The sequence below is a fragment of the Stegostoma tigrinum genome, chromosome 18, assembly GCF_030684315.1.
Source record: "Stegostoma tigrinum isolate sSteTig4 chromosome 18, sSteTig4.hap1, whole genome shotgun sequence".
NCBI classification, from domain to species: Eukaryota; Metazoa; Chordata; class Chondrichthyes; order Orectolobiformes; family Stegostomatidae; genus Stegostoma; species Stegostoma tigrinum.
Genome location: NC_081371.1, coordinates 35,035,650 through 35,058,405, shown reverse-complemented (window position 1 = coordinate 35,058,405; position 22,756 = coordinate 35,035,650). Strand labels below are relative to the sequence as shown.

At 38.5% G+C, this 22,756-nt stretch overlaps 1 protein-coding gene across 5 annotated transcripts in view; it reads left to right on the top strand.

Moving 5' to 3' along the window:
* cttnbp2 (cortactin binding protein 2) overlaps positions 1 to 22,756 on the top strand; it is a 154,617-nt gene that overhangs the window by 91,816 nt on the left and 40,045 nt on the right. For all 5 annotated transcript variants that reach the window (XM_048548817.1, XM_048548814.1, XM_059652447.1 and 2 more), the window contains 7 exons: positions 3,208 to 3,307; positions 4,458 to 4,608; positions 7,108 to 7,362; positions 10,486 to 10,603; positions 14,253 to 14,519; positions 16,705 to 16,800; positions 20,072 to 20,151. In XM_048548817.1, the coding sequence (XP_048404774.1) occupies positions 3,208 to 3,307; positions 4,458 to 4,608; positions 7,108 to 7,362; positions 10,486 to 10,603; positions 14,253 to 14,519; positions 16,705 to 16,800; positions 20,072 to 20,151 (1,067 nt within the window). The remainder of the gene's footprint in view (positions 1 to 3,207; positions 3,308 to 4,457; positions 4,609 to 7,107; positions 7,363 to 10,485; positions 10,604 to 14,252; positions 14,520 to 16,704; positions 16,801 to 20,071; positions 20,152 to 22,756) is intronic.

The following is a 22,756-nucleotide window of genomic DNA, read 5'->3' as shown; positions in this document are numbered from 1 at the left end:
GGTATGACTCCAAGCAGCAGAAATTTTGCCCCCATTATCTATTGATTCAGGTTTTTCTCAGGCTCCTTAATGTCATATTCGGTCAAATGTGACTTCTGTGTCACTCTCACTGTACTTCTGGAATTCAGCTCTTTTGTCCATGTTTGAACCAAGGCCAGGAGCTGAGTTCTCGTGGTGGAACCCAAACTGGGTGCCATTGAGCAGGTGCTCTTGATAGTGCTGTTGATGACACCTTCCATCATTTTACTGAGCAAGAGTAGAAGGATGGCTGCTAATTGACCAAGTTGGCTTTGTCCTGCTTCTGCGTACAGGGCACATCTGAGCAATTTTTTTCCATGTTTTTGTGTAGATGACCCCAACGTTGGAACTGCACTGAGAGCTTGATTAGGGGAGCAGCAATTTCAGGAGCACAAGCCTTCAGCACTATTGCTGGAATGTTGTTAGGGCCTATAGACTTTTCAGTATCCAGTTTCTCCAACCTCGTCTGGACATCACGTGGAGTGAATCAAATTGGCTAAAGACTGGCATCTGTGATTCTGGGGACCACTGGAAGAGGCTGAAATAAATCATCCACTTGGCAATTCCGGCTGAACTTTGCTGTGTGTGGTACAACTTAGCTTTTGCACTGCTGCGCTGGGCACTTCCATCATTGGGAATAGGGATATTTGTGCACCCACTTCCTTGAGTGAGTTGTTTAGTTGTCTTCTACCAGCCATGACTGGATGTAGTAGGAATGCAGAGCGTAAATCTGATCAGTTTGTTGTGGGATCGCATAGCTCTGCCTGTCTATTGCTGCTAAGGCTGTTTGGCGTGCAAGTAGTTCTGTTTGGTGGCTTCGCCAATTGACACCATATTTTTAACTATGCCCCCTGCACTGACCATTGAACCAGGGCTGATCCCCTGACTTGATGGTAATGCTTGAGTGGGGAATGTGTCAAGCCTTGAGGTTACAGATGGTGTTAGAGTACGATTCTGCTACTGTTGATGGCCCAGAGCACCTCCATGGATGCCCTGTCGCTCTCACCAATACAGTCATGGACATCTGCCCCTACAGCAGGCAGATTTGATAAGAATGAGGTTAAAAATGTTTTTTTTCCCTCTTGTTGGTACCCTCACCACCTGCCACAGATCCAGTCTAGCAGCAATATCCTTTGGGACCTGATCAACACGATTAGTACTGCTGTTGCCAAGTCACTTTTCAGGATGGACATTGAAATGCCCCACCCAAAATAGTACCTTGATACCCTCACTACATTCTTTAGGTTTGTTCTACATGCAATACTGATTGATCAGCAGGAGGTTTCTTTGCCCATGTTTGATCTGATACCTTGAGACTTCATGAGATCTGAAGTCAAGCTTGAAGATTCCTAAGGCATCTCCCTGCTGACTGTATACCACTGTGCCACCACCTCTGTTGGGTCTGTCCTGCTGGTGGGACAGTACATAGCCAGGGATAGGGATGGTGATGGTGTCTGGGACACAGTCATACTCGTGGAATCATACCTTACAGACAATGTCGTACTGTTGCTTGACCAGTCTGAGACAACTCTCTAATTTTGGCACTTACTGTCAGTCGTTACTGAGGAGTACTTTGCAGGGTTGACAGGGCTGTTTCTGCCATTTTCTTTTCCAATGTCTAGGTCAATGCCAGATCATCCATCCAATTTCACTTTTTTGTTGAGACTTCGTAGTAATTATTATTAACTGAGTGTTTCATAGGGCATTTGACAGTCAGCCACATTGCTGTGGGTCTGGAGTAGGCCAGATCAGGTGAGGATGGCAGACTTCCTTCCCTGAAGGGTATCAGTGAACCAGTGGGTTTTTCTGACAATCAACAACTGTTTCATGTTCACCAATAGATACTTTAATTCCAGATTTTTTTTTAATTGAATTTGTATTCTATCCTTTGCCATGGTGGGATTTAAAGCAGAGTCCCCAGAATATTAGCTGATTTTTTAGAATAATAGTCTGGCAATAGTACCACTTGGCCATTGTCTCTTTACAGGACTAAGAATTAAGATAGGACTAAGATTGGTGGAAGAGCAAAAGGATTCTGTTCATGTACGCAAATTACCAAAAGCTACTGTATATGTCCAACACACATCAAGGGGTCAAATTACAGAAGTGCGAAAATGACGATTGACAAGATGGATAAATTTAAACATAAGATATGTATTAGTTTTGTAAAATATTCATGATATTGATCTGACTCAAAGGGTCTGCAGTTTGTTCCAGCCAAAATATGTTATGTGATTTGGATGCATATATAACTTGGTCAGATGCAAACTGAAATATTGTGGTCCCTCACTATCTGCTGTAGACTCAGTCGAGCAGCCGTGTCCTTTAGTGCTAACATACCATTCTTGATGAAGAATGCTGAAGTCCCTCACCCAGTGTACATTCTGTGCCCTCACCACTCTCGGTGCCTCATGCAACATGGACAATTACTGATTTATCAGAATTCAAGGGTGGATGTTTGGTGCTAATCGGCATTTGGCCATTTTTGACCTGAAGCCACAGTATAAAATGGGTTCCGAAGTCAGTTTTTAGGATTCCCAGAGCAGTCAACCTCTCCCATACACTGCCTTCTGTGGTGGACCTCTCCTGTTGGCAAGCCAGGACATGTCCAGGAATGGTGATTGGGTATCTCTGGGATATTGTCTGTAAGGAATGATTCCATGAGTATGATCGGAACTTTCCCTATTATACTGTTATGCTTGTGGTACAAACCCTTAAAGTTGTATCTTGTTAAATGAGATACAAGTACGTTTTTATTGGCATGCTGCATTCATAACACTAAAACAGCCTCACAGACCTTGACAAAATTTATTTTGTAATTATTTATCAATTTTCTCCATTATATTGAAAATTCACATTTTTAACATTGTGCTTCCAACTGTGTCCGATGTGTATGCCTAAGTCATTTATATCGCTCTTCCTGTTATTCATTTACTTTTTCTGGCTTGCATTCTGAGAATGTTTCAGTGTGATTTACTGCTTGCCTGCTGGGTGCCTGGAGATACCCTTGACTTGACACCAGATTCAAACTGATGTTGAGATTGCAACAGATGTTGCCAGATCTTTCTTCAAGGTCAACCTTGAGCAGCTTTGTCTTACCACTGGTCACCACCATTTGAGCCATGGTTATTTGTAATGCAGTTCAGAATGCCTGTACTTTGCAAGTACTTAAATGTGTTTCTCTTATAGATTGTGTAACATTGCTGCTGACTTCAGGAGCACAGGTTGATGCTGTTGGAAGTAATTTATTCACACCACTGTGTGCAGCTGCTGCAGAGGGGCATATTAGGTAAGTGGTAGCATTTACTTTTATGACCATAAGAAACTATGGCTCGGACAAACTTGGATTTTGCTACCCCCGTCTTATAAATTCAAAATGTCATGTGCGTTCAGTACGAGAGCACACTTGTATACTCTGGAAATAATGCCTTTGGCCCTATTGGGTAAGACTTCTCCCTATAGTCAAATTTGCATATGCAATTGGTCCAGTACCTTTTTCATGTTCCCTTTGCAGAATTATGAAACACTGCAGGATTCTCAGTTCATGATAGGATAAGTTTCTTTGGGCATCTTAAAGTCCCATTATAAGTTTACCGCCTTCAAATTAAAATTTAACTGTTTATTTAGTCAGAAGAAATAGGAGCTCATCACATGATGTAACCTCCTGACTCTGCATTCAAGCAGGCCAATTACACTCCCCTCTATGAATCACAAGCTGCACCTAGGGCCATGAGTGCTGCCCACGGCTTGCCAATAATAACTGAGGCTGGCGGATCACTTTGTTGTGGCTCTGTTGCCAGTTTGGTGAGCAGTCTGCACAGCACGAGGATTTTGCCTTGATCTGGGTCTGATCCAATTTCTGGTGCATATATGTGTATTTTCACTTCAGTTTAGGAAGTTACTTACATTTTTTCAACTTTCCTTTGTAGCACAATGCCAAATTTTCACAAATTATAAACATTTTTTGAAATGGTGGGTCTGTTTAGTACTTTCACAAAGTAAGAAGTACATTTTCTTCCTTTTCTGGCAATGTACATCTCTCCCATATAAGAGTGCACAATTTTAGTGGTCTCAGTTTCTGGCAATGTTGCACTTGATCATTTGACCTGAGCATTAGAAATTACATGGATTTAGATTCTCCCCTCTTCTAGCCCTCTCCTTGGGTAACTGCCCTGAACATGCGTGCTGCTTCACTACAGTTGCATATTATGAATGACTATGAACCCTGTATGTGAGCAGTCAGGAAGGAGATCCTTATTAGCCACCTGTGGCGGTATTTTTTTAATTCTTGCATATTGCATGGATAAAGGTATTTTACTGCCAATAAGGGCTATTACTTCTAATCTGGAAAGATATTTAGTGTCAGATCATTAGCTAAGAAACATTTATTGATCAATTTTGGAAATGTCATTTCTTTTCGTTTTTTTATTCCTTTGCAGGTGCACTGAAGTGCTCATTACTTATGGTGCAAACATAAATTATGCTGCTGAAGGAGATCAGACTCCTCTGTATCTATCTTGTCTAAATGGACACACTGAATGTACACTTAGCTTATTGGAAGCTGGAGCGGATTGTAGTATAATGACTGTTGTAAGTGTTGGGAACAAGAAATTCTGCTTTCTTTTTAAAGAATGAACATTTGAAATATTATAGGTTGGCAGTGCTCCCCACATTGGCTCTGGGATGATCAACAAAGGAATGCTGTTGTCCTTTTATCTTTTACATTTGTTAGAAGTAAAGCCTTACTTGCATTGTTTTTAAATTTACAGTCTCAATTACTTGCTATTCAGTATTGTTCAAAGTTTGCTAAAAGGAGATTGAATTTGAAGTTTTTCATCTTGTGCTTATCAGAACTGGGACCCAAAAAATAGACTCCGTTCTATTTAGAATAAGAAGGTAGTGCTAACGGGTCAGCCTATCATTTGCATGGAGGTGCAACAAAAATAGTTAACCATCAGTCTTAATTCTCAGTCTCAGCAGGTAGATTCTGATTGGTCATGATGTTGCCATGTAGATGCAGCAGCTTATGGTTGACTCATGACCCTTTTTTTAAAAGTAGGTGCAATGTCTGTATAAATACCTTGTTGCCTACACAAAATGGGGTTCATGATATGTATATAACATCTAGCACGGGCAAATGCACCACATTGCAGACCCAACTGATTTTAAATTGGTTTTCTGGAGTAACTCAACACAGTCTAGATTATTTAATAAATGATTTCCAATAACAGAATCACACCTAATAGTAGATACACTTTTCTGGTGCTTGGGTCTGTTTCTTATGTTCTAGTTCTGATTGGCGCAAGATGACAAGCTTCAACTCTAATCTTCTTTATTAGTGCTTAAATTTTATGCTACAAATCTGTATTGTTTAGTATGTAAACATTGCAGTAGTCACACTTGAACCCTTTCTCTTCTTTAATATATCTCTATGGAGCTCATCAGTTATTTAATTTGACTCAGATGTTCACTTACACTGCAATTTTATCTAGTTTTTTTGCGCTTTCTGAGCATGTGCAACTAATTCATTCAAGTCATGAAAATGGGAAGGATTACTTGATTGAAATTTTCATTTTTTTTACTGGTTTAGTTTGCACAATGAGAAAGTATCAGTCAGTTTCTCACAGCAATAAACTTCCTGCAGAATGATCATAACACTGTTGGTTAAAAAACACAATTATGTTAAGATGAACAGAAAATGTTCGAAATATTTGGCGGGTCCGGCAACATTGTTGAGCTAGAAACATCCAATGAAAAGTCACAACCTGAAACATTAGCTCTGTTTATCTCTCCAGAGATGCACCCAAACCTGTTGACTATCTCCAGAATTTTCTATGTTTAGAAATCCAGTATTTGCAGTATTTTGTTTTTGCAAAATGTGTTATTGAGGTTATGTTATACAGTAATGGGTATAAAATTTTGCAACATGGTTGAGACATTGATAGCTTTAAAATCAATTGAAATACTTTTCAAATCTAACTCCATCAAACAGCTAATTTCTTAAGCGTTGCTCCCAATTGTTGCCTAGATAATCATGTGCCAGTTTGAAGAACTGCATTCATTTAGATCAGACCCTAATAGGATGGATGGAATTGTAATGGGATCATATATTTAGTATTCAAAGAGAACAAAACCCATTATTTTTTATCACCTTAGTTGGAAGGGAAAATAGATGTTACATCATTGGGCTGTAGTTTTATAGCTTGGCAATCAACCATGAGACAACGTGTAAAATCGTTAAATTATTCAAGCATCCCTGGACTTTGAAGATCTTGAAAATGTGATGTATTAAGCATTGATGATCTGCCTGTTAAGCTCACTGACACCAATCAAGTATTTTGGTTTTGGCACGTCAATTAATCAATGATTTCATTTTTCAAATTATCATCAGGACATTGTTGCATGGAATATTTTGTCTGCTGCTCCTGTACATTTTTCTGTACAGCATTAATACTGTCTTTTGGCCATTTGCTGTACATTAGCAATATTACATAAAATACCATACAATAATAACACAATATCAGCCTAAGAAAAATGAAGCAGCTCACCCCGTTTATGGCGATCAGTTTTGTTTTTGATGAGTTCATTCCCTGATAACTATCTGAAATGGCTTGACCAGCAAAATTTTAGTTTATAAGATACTGTTCCATTAGAATTAGCACATTGAAAATTATCAAATTTATAATTATTATGTCATTAGAAAACATAAATTTAGCCAGAATGTGTGATAGGAATATAGTTATTCCAAGATTGCATATTTCCAAAAGTGTCTTTATTTAGAGATCTTATTTACAATTAACAGAATTTTGCACTGCAATGTTTTCAGTCACTCTTCATTTTTTATTTCATGGTCATTACTTAAGCAATGTTGTTCTTTAGCTTTGTGGGACAAGATGCTTTGTGCAACTATATATGTAAATTATTTAATGGCTTTAATTTGATTTAAATGCAGCAACAGATTTCAATCTTGGCAGAATTAGTTTCAATTTTCCATTTCTGCGTGTGCCAGTTTCCTAGCTGGCTAATTAGAGTGACCTTGGGGAAACAAATTCAGTAAGAAACTTTTCTTTTACTTTCTTTACTTTTTAGAATGGCTGGGCACCTTTTCACGCAGCTGTGAGCACTGGTCATGTGGATTGCCTAAAGCTTCTCATGTATCATCAAGTATCTGGACACAGAAGGTTTGCTGATGATTCAGAACACAAATTGAGCTCTGTAGACCCTGAATGTGCCGAAGGGAGTGATAAATCCACAGTGGAACCTAAGATTTCAGCTGACCTAATCAACCATGCTGACAAGGAAGGTTGGACGGCTGCCCATATTGCAGCATCTAAAGGTTTTAAGGTCTGTTTTGTAAAGTTATATTGCTGCAGTATGCCTCAAGTTCAAGCTCTGATTTAAATTTAATATTTCCAATCTATAAAACTATTCCAATGCTATGTATCGCAACTTTAAAAACATAAAGTATTTAAGATGTACAGAAGCTAATAATTTTATCTCAAAAGTCTGGTTGTGTCATGTTGTGTCTCCTTCTGTAAAAATCTCAGATTCCAGTAAGCATCAACAAGGCCAAGACTTCTGTTTTTCTCACATAAATCAAATGATTGAGGGATCGGTGTCATCTAGTGTTTCCAGCGCACTGAGCCACAAAATGGAATTCAATGTAATTCAGTTTGTGGCATGTTCCAAGGAAGTAATTAATGTCTGCTGTCATGTGGCTGACTACACACTTGCTTCCAGCTAGAAGTTAGTTAACCTAGTTACAGAATTCTCAATTTAGAAAATAAAAATAAATTCTATTAACTGTTACAGACAGTTACCTCTACCCTTATATCCCATTTCGGTTATATTTCAAATTATTCAATCATAGAAACTTGCAGTACAGAAGGGCTCACCATACTGGATTTTTAGAGCTATCATGCTTTTATCTCTAATCCCTATTATTTTGTTTGTAATTCTGGTTGTTTCTCATCTCAAGCAGCTGTCTCTTTTAAAAATCATTATGGAATCAGGATACAGCATTCCAGGTCCTGAGAGTTCTAATGGAAGGCAAGCCCAATACCTAGTCCTTCTGCCAGTTACTTGAATATGACTTCTTGTAATTGACCCTTTTACTAGAAGGATTTTTTTTTTAACCTTACAAGATATTTCCTAAACCTCTGTTAGGCCTCTCAGAGTCATAAGAGTTATACTGCATGGAAACAAATCCTTCGGTCCTACTTGTTTGCGTACTTCTTAACCTCCTCTTATTCAGCACAGACTAGTCTTAGCTTTTCCAGCCTCTCCAGTCCCTCAACCTGGTAATAACCTGTTAAAGCTGCTCTGTTCCTTTTCTAAGTCCTCCTTGAAGAGTGATGCTCAGAATTGCCACAATACTGCACCTAAGGGCTAACCCGCTTTAAACAGTTCTTGCACAATCTTTGACTTTTTTATTCTGTTACTCTGTTTATAAACTCAGCAAACCTGTATAAGTATTTTCAACCACTGCAGCCAGATCCAGCTTCACTTTTCAAAATCTTTGTATATGGCTGGCTGCTCAGCCACATATTTCGGAATTGTTCCATTTATTTTTAAGGAATTTTGCACATTAATCCTCTCTCAAAGTACTTCACTTCCCAACTGTCTGTTGTCTCTGTTTTATTACTTTACCATCCTGAGACCTTTAAATGTCAGCATCACTACATCTCATTTTACCAAGTTTTTTTGTTTTTTATCATCGTAAATCCCTTTACAAAATTTTGTTACCATGGAAAATATATACCTTGTCAAATATTTGAAAACTGTAGTATTTAGATCGCCCAAACATGCACATATCTGTTTACAAAATAGAGGTCTTGTTCCATTAAAGTTTAACCAGAGTTTGAATTTCAGTGAATTCAACAGTTCTGTTCTCCTGTAAGAAATGATTCATTATCTGAGGAATAAGAAGTGAATGTTGGGTCTTTAACATACTAGTCATTTCTTTCTGAAGAGGCAGAACATTGTGTTGTTTTTTTCAATTTATATTTACTATAGTATTCTTGCAGAATTTGAAAAACTTAAATTATTCCATTCTCATTCATTCTTTTTTTTGTTAGTAGGGAAACTGTGTCAGTGACATATATTTACCTATAAAGGTGGAGGTTAAATGTGACAGAATTCAGTGTGGGAAAGCATGAGATCATCCACCTCGGACTGAAGTCACATCAATGTGCTTTCTAAATGACAAAGTGCTGGGAACTCAGGATAAGCAGAAGGATTTAGGTGTCCAAGTTCAGAAATCCTTATCCATTAATGGATAAGCTTCAAAAAAAAATTAAAAGGCTAATGGAGTATTGACCCTTATCCAAAGAGGTCTGGAATAAAAAGGGGTGGAAGGTATGTTAGAGCTATAGACAATATTGGTTAGACCCCATCTAGAATACTGCTTTCAGTTTTGGGCAACACATATTAAAGGATAGATTGAACTTGGAAGGGTGCAGCATAAATTCATGAGAATGGGTTATATCATTAAAAGATTAAGTAATGAAAACAGTTACGTCGCCTACATAGAAGTTTGATAGATGATCCTCTTGAGGTGTTTAACATGATTGGGTCAATGTAGAGTAATTATTCCTTAAATTAGAGAGTTGAGAACCAAGGAATATTAGCTTGAATTCAGATCTAGGTTGTTCAGGTGTTCCACTTTATACGAAGTAGTGGCAGTCTGATGGTTTCTCTGAAGAAAGACTGGATCCATTGAAAATGTCCAGACTAAAACTGGTAGATTTTGTTTTGGTTAGTAAGGGCAATAGGAGTTAGGGAATAAAGGTTTCAGATGGAATTAAGACACAAATTAGCTCTGTTCCAATTGAATCTGGAACAGCCTTGATGGACTAAATGGCCTGTGTAGCTCTTTTACTAAAAACTGCTGAAATGCATCTGTCAAAGTTACATTTTCCGGTAACTTGTTCACAAGTACTATTGGTTAGAAATCTTGTAAAGTACCTTCTAAGTAGAGGGAAACGAATAAATAATATTTGAAGATGAATTAAAGCTTGATATTCTGCTGGTAAAGTCAATTAATAATGAAATATAGTGCCTGGGAAGACAGGATGAGTAAACTGCCGAAATGAGCTTTTGTTGGATTAAGAATTTAGTTGGTCATTTCATTCTTGTATTGGAAGAGCTTTGAGGTTCAGTTCTATTCTGCTGTTCAGGAAGCCATATACAGTTGGAGCTGTAATGTTATAATGAAATACAACTGAAAATGAATAATTTTCATAATCTCTTCCCATCATTGTGGATTTACCGTAGAGGTCGTCGTAGAGGGAGATTCTGACCATGTTTGATTATATTTGCATTACGATTGAAGTAGAGAGAGAAAAGTGCCTTCCCTCGTTCATCTTTTAACTTTTCTCGCCCTGAAATTGTTTGAAGAATGACTTTGTGTCACCTCAAACAGAGCTGCTTTACTACAAATTGTTTCTGTTTGTTTTCCTGCTTCAGAATTGCCTAGAACTGCTCTGCTGTCATAAAGGTTTAGACCCAGATAAAAAAGATAATTGCCAACGAACTGTGCATGATGTGGCTACAGATGACTGCAAGCATCTGCTGGAGAATTGGAGTGAGTAAAAACTGTTTGGCAGAATGAAGTACATAACTCCAGTGTAGCTAAAATAACATAGCAAAGGAAATTAACTTTGAATTAATTTTCCTTTCAATTCAATCAGCACTTTATGTAGGATGGCTTTGTATGGTGCAGCAGCTAAGAAAAAAGTACGCAACCATATTTTGTATAGAAGACACTTATAGCACAGTTCACTCATGAACTTGATTTTGTTTTGGTTCTAAAGTCAGAATTTGTCATTACAGATTGCTGTGTAGGCATTTGTTAGCTCAGTTTGTTAGATAGCTAGACTATAGTGCAGCATGATATCAATTAGTGTGGGTTTCATGCCTGTACCGTCTTGCTGTTTTTCCATACTTAATGTGGAGTGCTGCCCCTCAAGCTACAAAATTACTTGTTTCTAACACAGAGAGAGAGAGAGCAGGAGAGACCCCAATGGTCCTTTTGTGGACTAGCTTATTATCCAAGTAACTCATTTTCACTTGAAGTGGTTCTCCTATATTAAAAACAGGGGGAGAATGATTGAATCCAAACTCCAAACAGTCCTAATCCACCTATTTGAAACCTTTAGTATATGTGCAGAATGGTACGGCAGTCCTCAAATGTGCTTTTAGCTTACATCCATGCACTGATATATTGCTGTTACATGCATTGTATACAAATATATTGATGCAATTTCTGTTATTTTGAAAAGGATGATCCACGCAAACAAAAATGATTTCAACATACTTTGGTAATTAAATGTCTGATGCATGCTGTTTAGAGTGTGGATTTTTTTTTTAACTGTAGTAATTGTGAAGTGCTTTGTTCTGTTTTAACATGTGATGCAATGCACATTGTTTCCTAGAGGTGGGCTAATCTACTTGTGCACGTATATGAAAAATGTATACTGTAACTGATTACTTCTAAATTCATCCTTTTTTAATTGTTGTTTTATTTATAATCTTATGCAAGTAATTGTGGAGAATATTGCTACACTGCAAGTTCTTTTCTCTGGGAAACTCTGTTTTCAGTTTGTGCTGAAATCTGCATGTTCTGTGGTAGATACAAGTCCTTTAGTTTCGCTAATAACATTGACATGTCCAGTTTTAGGATTTATTGGAATTTAACCTGTGTTAGTGATTTATGTGATTTCTTGATGTTTGTGACAATGCGCTCATTCTTTTCACATGATATGAAAAGGTTTTGTACTGTCATTTATCCTTGTTTCCACTTAGTTGCAAATGAAAACCAATGTTGCTTTAAATGTAAGGGGAAGAAAAATGATGGGTATTTCTAAACGAAGTGGCTGTTTCTCATGTCAGCTTCTTAGCCATTTTCCTTCCAAGTAAGTAGCCAAGGACCAGATTGTTTAACTGGGAATACATCCTATATACTTGTTGCTATAATAGCCTATTTAGCTGATATGCCTGTATGTTTCCATAGTGGGCAGTTTGACAGTAACTCTGCTTATGTTTGGCAATAATATAGAGATGTGCTGGCATCCCAGAAATCACTGCATGCTGGTAAATGTTTGTATTAATGACTGCTCTATTTACTTGCAAATACAGGAAGGAATCCATCTCCCTCATCCTGTCTCCTTTGCTCACTCGATATACTTGAATTCCTAGTATGGTTTTTCAGTTTGCTTACTGCAGGGTCTGGTGATGCAGTGGTACAGCTTACTCAGAAAAGCAATAAAGATTATGTTTGGAGTACCAAAGTATCATAGCCATGCAGTATCAGTATCATTTTGCAGTTTGAGATATTAGATGTTGCTAGGAACATGAAGAGGAAAATTAATCTTTTTTCATTATTTTTGATCTTGGGGATGCTTAATACTAACACTGGATGAGGTGTTTCATTCCTCAGCAAGTGCATTCCAGATCTTCAGGAGAGCAAGATAAAGCCAGAATAACCACTGGAAAATTATATTAGTCATCCACTTGGAAACTCATTTACATCACTTTAGTATGGCATTAATGTTAACAGTGGGAAATGCCAGTTTTACCGAAAAAGCTTTTGGTCTTGAACTCAGAAAATCATTTGCAAGAATTCTAATGTAAGTGGGAATACTTTTTCATCTTGTCTCAGACTGCTAAATTTAGCAGGTGACTTCTGATTGGTAGAGCTCTTGTCGTGGAGAATGCTTCCAATAAATGCCGGTTAACTGCTGATCTTTGTTTAAATTTTAGGCAATGCAGATTGACTCTAATTAGTCAAGCCATTGTCCTGAGGAATGAACCAGAAAATGTTGTCACCTGTTTTGTTAACTTGAAACAAGTGCAATGTGTGCATATGTTATTTTTTCTCATTCAGGTTTACATTTGAACAGAAGTTGGCAATTAACTGTCACTCATCATCTAACTGAAGTATTCTCCATGGCAGTGCCTCGACCAGAGTCCACTTGCCAGTTAATCAGCACCCTCTTTTCAATCCGTTTGCTGTCTTGTTCCCTTTACATTGGTATTCCTGAGAATTGTCCTGATGAGTACAAGACAAAATGCTTTGATAAAATGTTTATTCAGCATAAGTTAAGTGCTGTCAAACCACTAAATGGAAAACCTGAACCGTTTAGGAAGAATCATGGGTGTTACCTGAAGTGGGATTGCATTAAATTCTCTCAATCTTGTAATATGAGCTTAATATTGATATATTATATACGGTAGAATATCAAAGGAGATCAGCTGCAGCATTTACTACTTGTGCATTTAATGGTAAGGTCCTGAGGAGTGTAGCTGAACAAAGAGACCTTAGAGTGCAGGTTCATAGTTCCTGGAAGTGTAATCGCAGGTAGATACGACAGTGAAGAAGACATTTGCCATACTTGCCTTTATGGACACTGCACTGACTGTAGGAGTTGGGAGATCATATTGTGGTTGTTTAGGACATTGGTTAGGCCACTTTCATGGTACTGCATGCAGTTCTGGTCTCCCTGCTATAAGAAGGATGTTGAGAAACTTGGAAGGGTTCAGAAAAGATTTACAAGGATGTTGCCAAGTTTGGAGGGTTTGAGTGATTAGGGAGAGGCTGAATAGGCTGGGGCTATTTTCTCTGCAGTGTCAGAGGCTCAGGGGTGAGGTTATAGAGGTCTATAAAATCATGAGGAACATGGATGCAATAAATCGACGAGGGCTTTTCCCTGGTGTAGGGGAGTTCAAAACTCTGGGTCATAGGTTTAAGGTAGGAAGGAAAAATTTGAAAGGGACCTAAGGGGCAACTTTTCCACACAGAGGGTGGTGTGTGTATAGGATAAGCTGCCAAAGGAAGTGCTGGAGGCTGGTACAATTACAACATTTAAAAGGCATCTGGATGAGTATATGAATAGAAATGGTGTACAGGGATATCGGCCAAATACTGGCAAATGGGACTAGATTTACCTAGAATATCTGGTCGACATGTACGAGTTGGACCAAAAGGGCCTGTTTCCATGCTGTACATCTCTATAACTCTATGATTTTATAATTCATTAATTATAAAAACTTGGTTCAAATGCTTTCATAGTGTGTATTAAAGGCTTTTTTATTTCTTAGTAGAAGATTTTACCTGTACTCTTATTTCAAAGATTCTGATTTCAAATGATTGCGACAAAGATGGCGAATATCTTTTTGTATGTGAGTGTATAAATCCAGTTTGATTACCTTTATTTGTACATTTTATCCTACAGATGCTCACAAGGTGCTGCTGCAGATTTCCGTGAAACATAGTGAAAATGTCTGTAACAGGACAGAACATTTTGAAAATAACATTACAATTGGCAGCCTGATCATACGCAAACTGACTACTTGGGATGATTTATCCAAAGCTGTGACAGTAACACTAAAGAACCACTTCAAATCTGTCGTGGATGGATGGGAATCATCAGAAGCATCAACGTTTCTGCATGATACTGAATACAGCTTTACACCAAATAGCATATCTGCTGTTAAAATAGGTATATGTTCATTTCAAGTAGCTGAAAAATTATTGCTGTTAAAATATCTCATTTCACAAAATGACCAAATGTAAAGTTGTGAACTATCTAAACTTGGGCTGAGCAACTCCTTGAATTTGGGCCTTTTACACCATGTTAGCTTTCATCACTCCAGAAGTGGTAGCCATTCCGTCAGTTTCCTCAACTCTAACTTGTTAAATTACATCCCTAAACCTCCCCATGTTTCTGTTTTTCCTTTCTCCTTGAAATATTTCTTAACATCTCCTCCAGTTTTTGTGAAGGTTTTAGTCACTTTGTCCTGGTGTGTGTGTGTGTGTGTGTGTGTGTGTGTGTGTGTGTGTGTGTGTGTGTGTGTGCACGCACGCAATATGTACGTCTATATCCTGTAATAAACAGGTGATGTGTTACTGCATTAAACGTGCTTTATAAATGCCAGTTGTTCTTCCTTAATAATAATCAGTTTCAAAATTTGAGTGATATAACGAGATAAAATTAAAATAAGCTTTTAATTTTTGGTGCATACTGGTATTCTTTACACGAGACCTCTCTATTTAATGCATCCTTGCCTGTAATCTAAGACAGCAATTTTATATTTGTAACCTGCAATTAGAATTGTGACCATTTGCAATATAGTTTTCATCAGCCACATTTCCTCTTGGTATTTTATAGTCTCATCTGTGACAGACATTGTGTGGGTGGAATGCTCTGCGTTATCGCTCTTCTAATGTACAAATTGAACATTAGGAGATCAATGTCAAAATAGCCTCCATAAAATGCTCCCTATTTTGTATCATCAATGATGCTTGCTCTATTGTACCTACAATATATTGGTTGTTGACATGATAAAACGAATAAGTCAAAGTTGTTATGCCGCCAACCACCCCAGCCGATGCTATACTCAAGTCAGATCCAAAAATGAAATGTGGCTTCAAAGATCATGTATTTATACAAAATATTTACTTTTGTGGCCATTCATTGAAACAAAGTCACACGAGGCTGCAGAATTTTTGAACGACAGAAAAGAAGTTTAGTTACAGAAGACAAAAATAAAACAGGCTGTCTAGATGTAGAATATGGTTAGGAAAATCTCAAAATACCAGCAAAATAAAATTTCAACCTATTTTCCAACACCATCACTTTACAGTGATTCATTTGCAGAGCATCATTTCCTCTATATTAAATGTTAAGCTTGACTTAACTGATTCTTTCCAGTTTCTGCCCTGTGAACTGTGTAGAGTTACATGCATTCACAAAACTGTGCACTTACACCTTCTCTCACTTCTAATAGCCTGCATGTTTCTAACCAAGCACTCCTTGCTTGGAAATTGTACAAGATAAACTTTTCCACTGAGGCAACTTGTTCCCTCAACTCTAGGACAGATGCTGTACTTGCTTCTGACTGCTAGAATTTATCCTCCATTATTCTTCAATCAAAAAACAAGCTAATGGTCTTCAGTGTTTACTCTACCTTTTGGAAGTTACCAAAGTACAAACAACTTTCCATTGGCCCTTCAGGGAGTTCTCTACGTTTTGACACTGATTGAAATACGTCACTTTTAAAAAAACAAAACTTCTTAAAAAGTCAGCAACACTCATATAGCTAATTTTGAAATCCACTAATTTAAAACCCAAATTCTAAAATGGACATTAATTTATATAAACACACCTCTCATTACAAAAGATAATATTATTTCATTAAAGAGCTGCCTGTAAAGTTAAAAAAATTAAACTTTGTTTCCCTATGTGTATTTTTGAAGAAAGTTACTTACTTTGTATTATACCTCAATATAAAATGAGTGTTCAGATGAGCTGTAGTTAACAGCTTGAAATTCTGCCCAAACTTCAGTTTTAGCCTTGCATTGCTGAATTGATGAGTAGGCATGAAATTAGATTTCTCCTCATAGCTGATGACTAAGATACACCTAGCTAATGCACTTATCCTGTAATCTCCATTCGTACTGTAAACGCAGGATCAGTTTTGCACTTAGCTTCTGACAAGCAATATATCTGAATCCTCTGGCAATATGATTGTAATTACTTGCCCAAGTGCGATGCATCATTTTGCTCAAAAATGGTTGGGGATCATTGCAGTTGGATTACGCAGAGCCAGTGGTTAAACTTGCCAGTGTTTTTTTTTTGCACTGCAACTCTAATCTTTCTCTCTTTCTCTGTCTTTCCCCCAAAGGTGATGAAATTTGGAAACCTGGACAATCTTTGTTGTCCCCTCCTTGGTCACTGGTGAGCCGGAGCCGAAACAACTTTATCACAGTATTCTTGAATGGTTAGACTTCTGCATTATGTAACACAGTTATTTCAGTTTGAGCTTTTCAGTTTTATTATGAAAAACATATGATTGAAGCAGAGAAATTATTGTGCAAAATAGCTGTTCAGCCATTTGGATCCAATGTGAGCAAGCTACACTAATTTTTTGTTCAGCACACTTATATCTTGCACCATAATTAATCAAAAATGCTGTGTAGGACACTCTACATACATTCACTGTACTGCCTTTGCAAGCTTTTTTCAGGGTTTTTTTAAAGTTTATTTTACAGAATGTATCTTTGTCAGGATAAGTCAGGACCTTGTGGCGAGGTACTAAATTTGGGGAGGGCAAATTATTTGGCAGGAGCTAGCGAGTGTTGATTGGGAGGAAATTTTAGCAGGCAAGTCCACATGTGACATGTAGGAATTGTGTAAAGACCTGCTGGAGTGAATTCAGGACCAGCATGCTCCACTAAGGAGGAAGGACAACAACGGCATTGTGAGGGACCCTTGGATCACCAGGGAGGTTGTGAAATTTAGTCAAAAAGGAAAAAGCAACTTATAGAAGGTTTCGGAAGCTAAAGTCGGGCACAGCCTGAGAAATATAAAGAAACAGAATTAGGAGAGCAAGAATAGGCTAGGAAATGACTTTGGCAAGCAGAGTTAATGAGAATACTGAGGCATTCCATACATGCATTAAAAAGAGAAGGATAACTAGGGAGAAGATAGGACCACTCTGAAGAAGGAGGCAGAGGATGTAGGTAAGATCCTAAATAGTATTTAGTGTCAGTATTCACCCAGGAGAAGGATGTGGTGGATAGTGAGATTTATGTAGAGCATGCTAATATGCTAGGGCATTTTGAGATCAAGAAAGAAGTGGTGTTGGGCCTCTTGAAGGGCATTAAGGTTGATAAGTCCCCAGGGCCAGATGGTATCTACCCCAGGTTGTGGAGAGAGAGGCAGAAGAGGAGATTGCTGGGGCCTTGACCAAGCTTTGTATTCTGACTAGCCACTGGAGAGGTCCCGGAGGACTGGCGTGTTACTGGTTGTTCCTCTGTTCAAGAAGAGAAATAGTTTCCTGGATTATCCCTATCAACCAGTGAGTCTCTCATCGGTGGTTCAGAAGCTATTGGAGTGAATTCTTAGGGATAGGATTTGCAAAAGCATGCCTAATTAGGGGGACACAGCATGGCTTTGTTCAGGGCGGGTCATGTCTTACTAACTTGATTGAATTTTTTGAGGAGGTGACAAAGGTAGATGAGAGTCGAACTGTGGGCGTTATTTACATGTATTTTAGTAAGGCTTTCGACAAGGTCCCTCATGGTAGCCTCATCCAGAAGATTAAGATACATCGGATCCATGGTGACTTGGCTATGTGGATTTGGAATTGGCCCGACCATAGAAGGCAGAGGGTAGTGATGGAGGGGTGTTTTCAAGATTGGAGTCTGTGATTAGTGGTGTTCTGCGTGGATCCATATTGGGACCTCTAATGTTTGTGATAAGAGTCATGATGTTACGTTACAGCTTTATAAGACTTTGGTTAGGTCACACTTACTGTATTGTGTTGAGTTCTGGTCACCACATAATAGAAAAGATGTGGAGGCTTTGAACAATTTGCAGACGAGCTTTACCAGGATGCTGCCTGAATTAGAGGGAATGACCTATAAGGAGAGGCTAGAAAAACTCAGGTTGTTTTCTGGGGAGACTTGATAGAAGTCTGTAAAATTGAGATGCATGGATAGTGTTGACAGTCAATCTTTTTCCCAGAGTTAAAATGCCTAACAGTAGGAAGTACACATTTTAAGGTGAGGGGGAAATTTTCAAAGGAGACGCGAGAGGCAAGTTTTTTTTTTAGCAGAGTGTGGTAGAAGTCTAGAACATGCTGCCAGTGGTAATGGTGGAGGCAGATGCAATAGGGGCGTTTAAGAGACTTGTAGATGAGCACATGAATATTCAAGGGGTGGAGGGATATGGACAAAGGGCAGGCAGAAGGGATTAGTTTAATTTGCCATAGTATTTGGCACAACATCTTAGGCCTGAGGTTCCTGTGCTGTACAGTTCTGTTTGTTCTACGTTTGCTTAAAGTTAAGTGAATTATAAGCAAGACAGGGTACAGACGTAATGCTTGGTATCAATGTGGACTTCACCAGTTTCAAAATCTCCCCTTCCCCTACTGCATCCCTAAACCAGCCCAGTTCGTCCCCTCCCCCCACTGCACCACACAACCAGCCCAGCTCTTCCCCCCCCCCCCCCACCCACTGCATCCCAAAACCAGTCCAACCTGTCTCTGCCTCCCTAACCGGTTCTTCCTCTCACCCATCCCTTCCTCCCACCCCAAGCCGCACCTCCATCTCCTACCTACTAACCTCATCCCACCTCCTTGACCTGTCCGTCTTCCCTGGACTGACCTATCCCCTCCCTACCTCCCCACCTATACTCTCTCCACCTATCTTCTTTACTCTCCATCTTCGGTCCGTCTCCCCCTCTCTCCCAATTTATTCCAGTTCTCTCTCCCCATCCCCCTCTCTGATGAAGGGTCTAGGCCCGAAACGTCAGCTTTTGTGCTCCTGAGATGCTGCTTGGCCTGCTGTGTTCATCCAGCCTCACATTTTATTATCTTTTGTTCTTTGTTGGCTAACCCATGCAGTTTACATGTAGTGATGACAGGGTTCTCATGCTCTTTGAATAGCTTTCTGAGGTGAAGATAGATCTATTTGGTCTGTAATATTTTTAAATCTGTATGTTTAGAGATGTTATTAAACAGCTCTGGAGCAGGTGAGATTTGAACTCAGACCAATTACATTTAGCATAATTTATTTAAACGTTGTTTAAAATAGAATAATACACTGCATTTGTCTCATGTGGACAATTCTATAAATGTGCAGTTTCGGTGGTTAGCTATTGCCAGCAAAGAGTATTTTCTTAATCTTTCTAGCCAATATATACTTAGCGTAATCAACATACAAAGTTTATCGATGCCAATTTTATGATTATTAAAAGTGTTATGAAAATTTCCACATCGTCCTTTTCTGTCAGGAAACCTTGTGTACCATGGCTGTTTTCTGTCCAGATTTAAACTTCTGAATAGAAATCTCACGGAACAGTCTCAATTTATGCTGCATGACTGCTGGATAAAATTCTCCTTGGGTAGTGAGCTCCTCTTAATAGTATTTGACCTGTTATCAAAGCTGTCATTTATTTTAACTTTGCAGACGAAAATAGTTGTGAATATGTACGTGTATGTCTGTATTTGGTATCTTTTTATTGTACTGATAATTTATTATTAACAGGTTTGCAGGAAGGCTGTCTTGACAGCACAGCTTATGCCTCTCTTCTCCCTGTCTCTCTACTTCAGAACTACCTGAGGCTGGTATGTTAGAATTACTTGTTTAGTTTACAATATGAAGTTATAATGCTTTATCTGATTTGAAATATTCTAACTTTTTCAACAATCTTGACTTGAGAAGCATATCTTTCATTTGCAAAGAATGGGTGTAATGAATAAACGTTGAGAATTTCTGTTAGACTGATGGTGAAAGTGATTCTATGGTAAATTGAAGCATACAGTACTGATCTTTAGACTTGGTTTTGTTTTCTATATTAAATATGTCACACATTCAACTCCAGTTGAGTTGGAAAAAAGTGGAAACTTTTTTAGCAATTTATTGTCCTAACAAATTGTGGTTTTAAGTTAATGGAAGCTGCAATTTGATCTTAAAGATCACCTAAGATGGTCATTGTATTATTGTAGTAGTACAGTGGTATTGTATTGTATTGACACTGAACTTGATATTTGGAATTTTCCCTTCCCTAATGTGATGAATAATGGTGAGAAAGGTGAGAAATTACAGTGAGAATGGTAAAAATTGGATTCTCAACACGAGTAAATTGTTTTGATTTTTCTCTTCAAAATTTAAGTGACAATTTCAGAATCTCACTGTTAAATGGCAGTTGTCTTCCTTTCATGCACTTCTATCTCAGTAAAGCCCAACATGTTTCAAAGACATTCCCTGTTGTCCCCTCCTTCCCTGAGAAACAGGATTCCTCAAGTCTATTTCATAGTGAATCGTCTGTGGCTGCACGCCACTGACTGCTTGTCCTGGACAACATGCTGCTTATTGCTGCTTCACAACATCCCTACGGTGCTCCATAGCCACCTTCCACCTCAATCCTTCGACCACACAAGTTGGCATCAGTAGATTACCAGCCTTACCACAACATCATGCCTGCTCTCAGACCAACTTTCACACCACTTGAAGCCTTCAACACTTTGGAGCAGAAGGGCATCTAATGATGTGCATGTTTCTATCAGGTCGCTTGTATCTACACAGGATACATTCTTTTTGTCACTTAGGTTGCTTTCTTAACACTTACGTTGCCCTTACTTGAAGGCTCCCCATCTCTGACTACTGCAAATTGCTATATTAGCACACACTCAATGGCTTTAGTACTGACTTACAAACAGAGCCCCTGTGTCATGCATTGATTTTTGGTACAGAAGTGGGGACAAACACTGTATCTTGGTGGGCGCACTAAGCATTCAAATGGATTGATGCACTTCTACATGACACCCATGCTATGTTAGCTTCAAACCTTGTACCATCAATACATTATTTGTGCTTCAAAGAAATGACGATATCTGAAAGTTAGTGGGGTGACTATAGTCAGTTGAGCTTTTCTGTTCCAGACCAGGGACGTGGCCATGGCCAGTCAGGTGCTTGGTCCAAACATGACCTTGTAGTTCAGGGATTGGGCTACAGCGAGTATTAAAGGTTCAGTGCAAGAAGTCTGTTAACTATAGCAGAGTCAATTGGGATGCTATAGAGTCATTAGCATGGGGAGATGGAGTGACTTTTCCTGCAGTGCAACAAAAGGGGAATTGGACGATGAAAGAAATGGATGGAAGAGCATTTAGCAGTGATGCAGAAAAGATGGTGAGGTGTCCTCAGCTAGAACACAGTGCTGGCCTGGGCTGGCTTGGTCTTGTGGAATGGCGACCTGTGCAGTTAGCCTTTTTTTTTGCTTTTGAAAAAAAGGACTGCTCTTCTCTTCACCCTGTGCACCAGTACCTCCAGGTCATGTGTCCAGTGAAAGCTGGAAGGTGCCAGCAATGCCAAGCACTTCCATCTCTCTAGCTGCATAATCCCTCAAAATTCCAGTTGCAAAAAAAGATGAAGAGCAGATGATTACATGAGGAAAGCCACTTTGAGTCATGGCAGACTGGGCACAATGAATCTTGCTCAACAAAACACTTCCACCAAAAAGAGGAAAATACTGCCCCACGTTTCAGTTCCTGTAATAGAGGATTTAAAGAAAAATCTCTTTGTTGCTGCACTAGATTTTCTCTATGCCATATCCCTCTATGTACTGGCTATTCATACAATCCAGTATCATTTTACTTGATTGAATTTATAATTAATAAATGAGTTTCCTAAAACAATTTTAATTATATCTTGTATTAAGTAACTATAATAATCAGATGTTCAAAAACTGCTTCAAAACTCCTGAGTTGCATCTAACACCCAAAATCTCTTGATCCCTATAATTTTGGCCACAGTTATTCTGTGTTAAAGCATAGCTTTGAAGATAATAGCTCTCCATAGATCTGATATTGTGATAAGCTTGTTCATTTGTGAAGAAGCCCAATTCATCATGTAGCGATTGGTCAGAGGGCATGTTTAATCTCAGTTTACAGATGTAATTTGCACTCATCAAGTTGTGCTCACAGTTTGAATCCTCCTGAACCCCTCTGTTAAATTACAGCCTTTTCTACTCAGCCATCTTTTGCTGTTTGTCCATGAAGCTTTCTGCGGGTTGTAAACAATTTGTAGTATATATCATTATCTTCTGCTCTGACAAGTGCAAGTGAAGATTACAGTGAAAGTGTCATGATTTACTGGGAGGAAAACGACTCAAGTTTATTTCGCCTTCAATAATTATTTCAATGTCTATGAAACTTTTTTTAAAAGACTAGA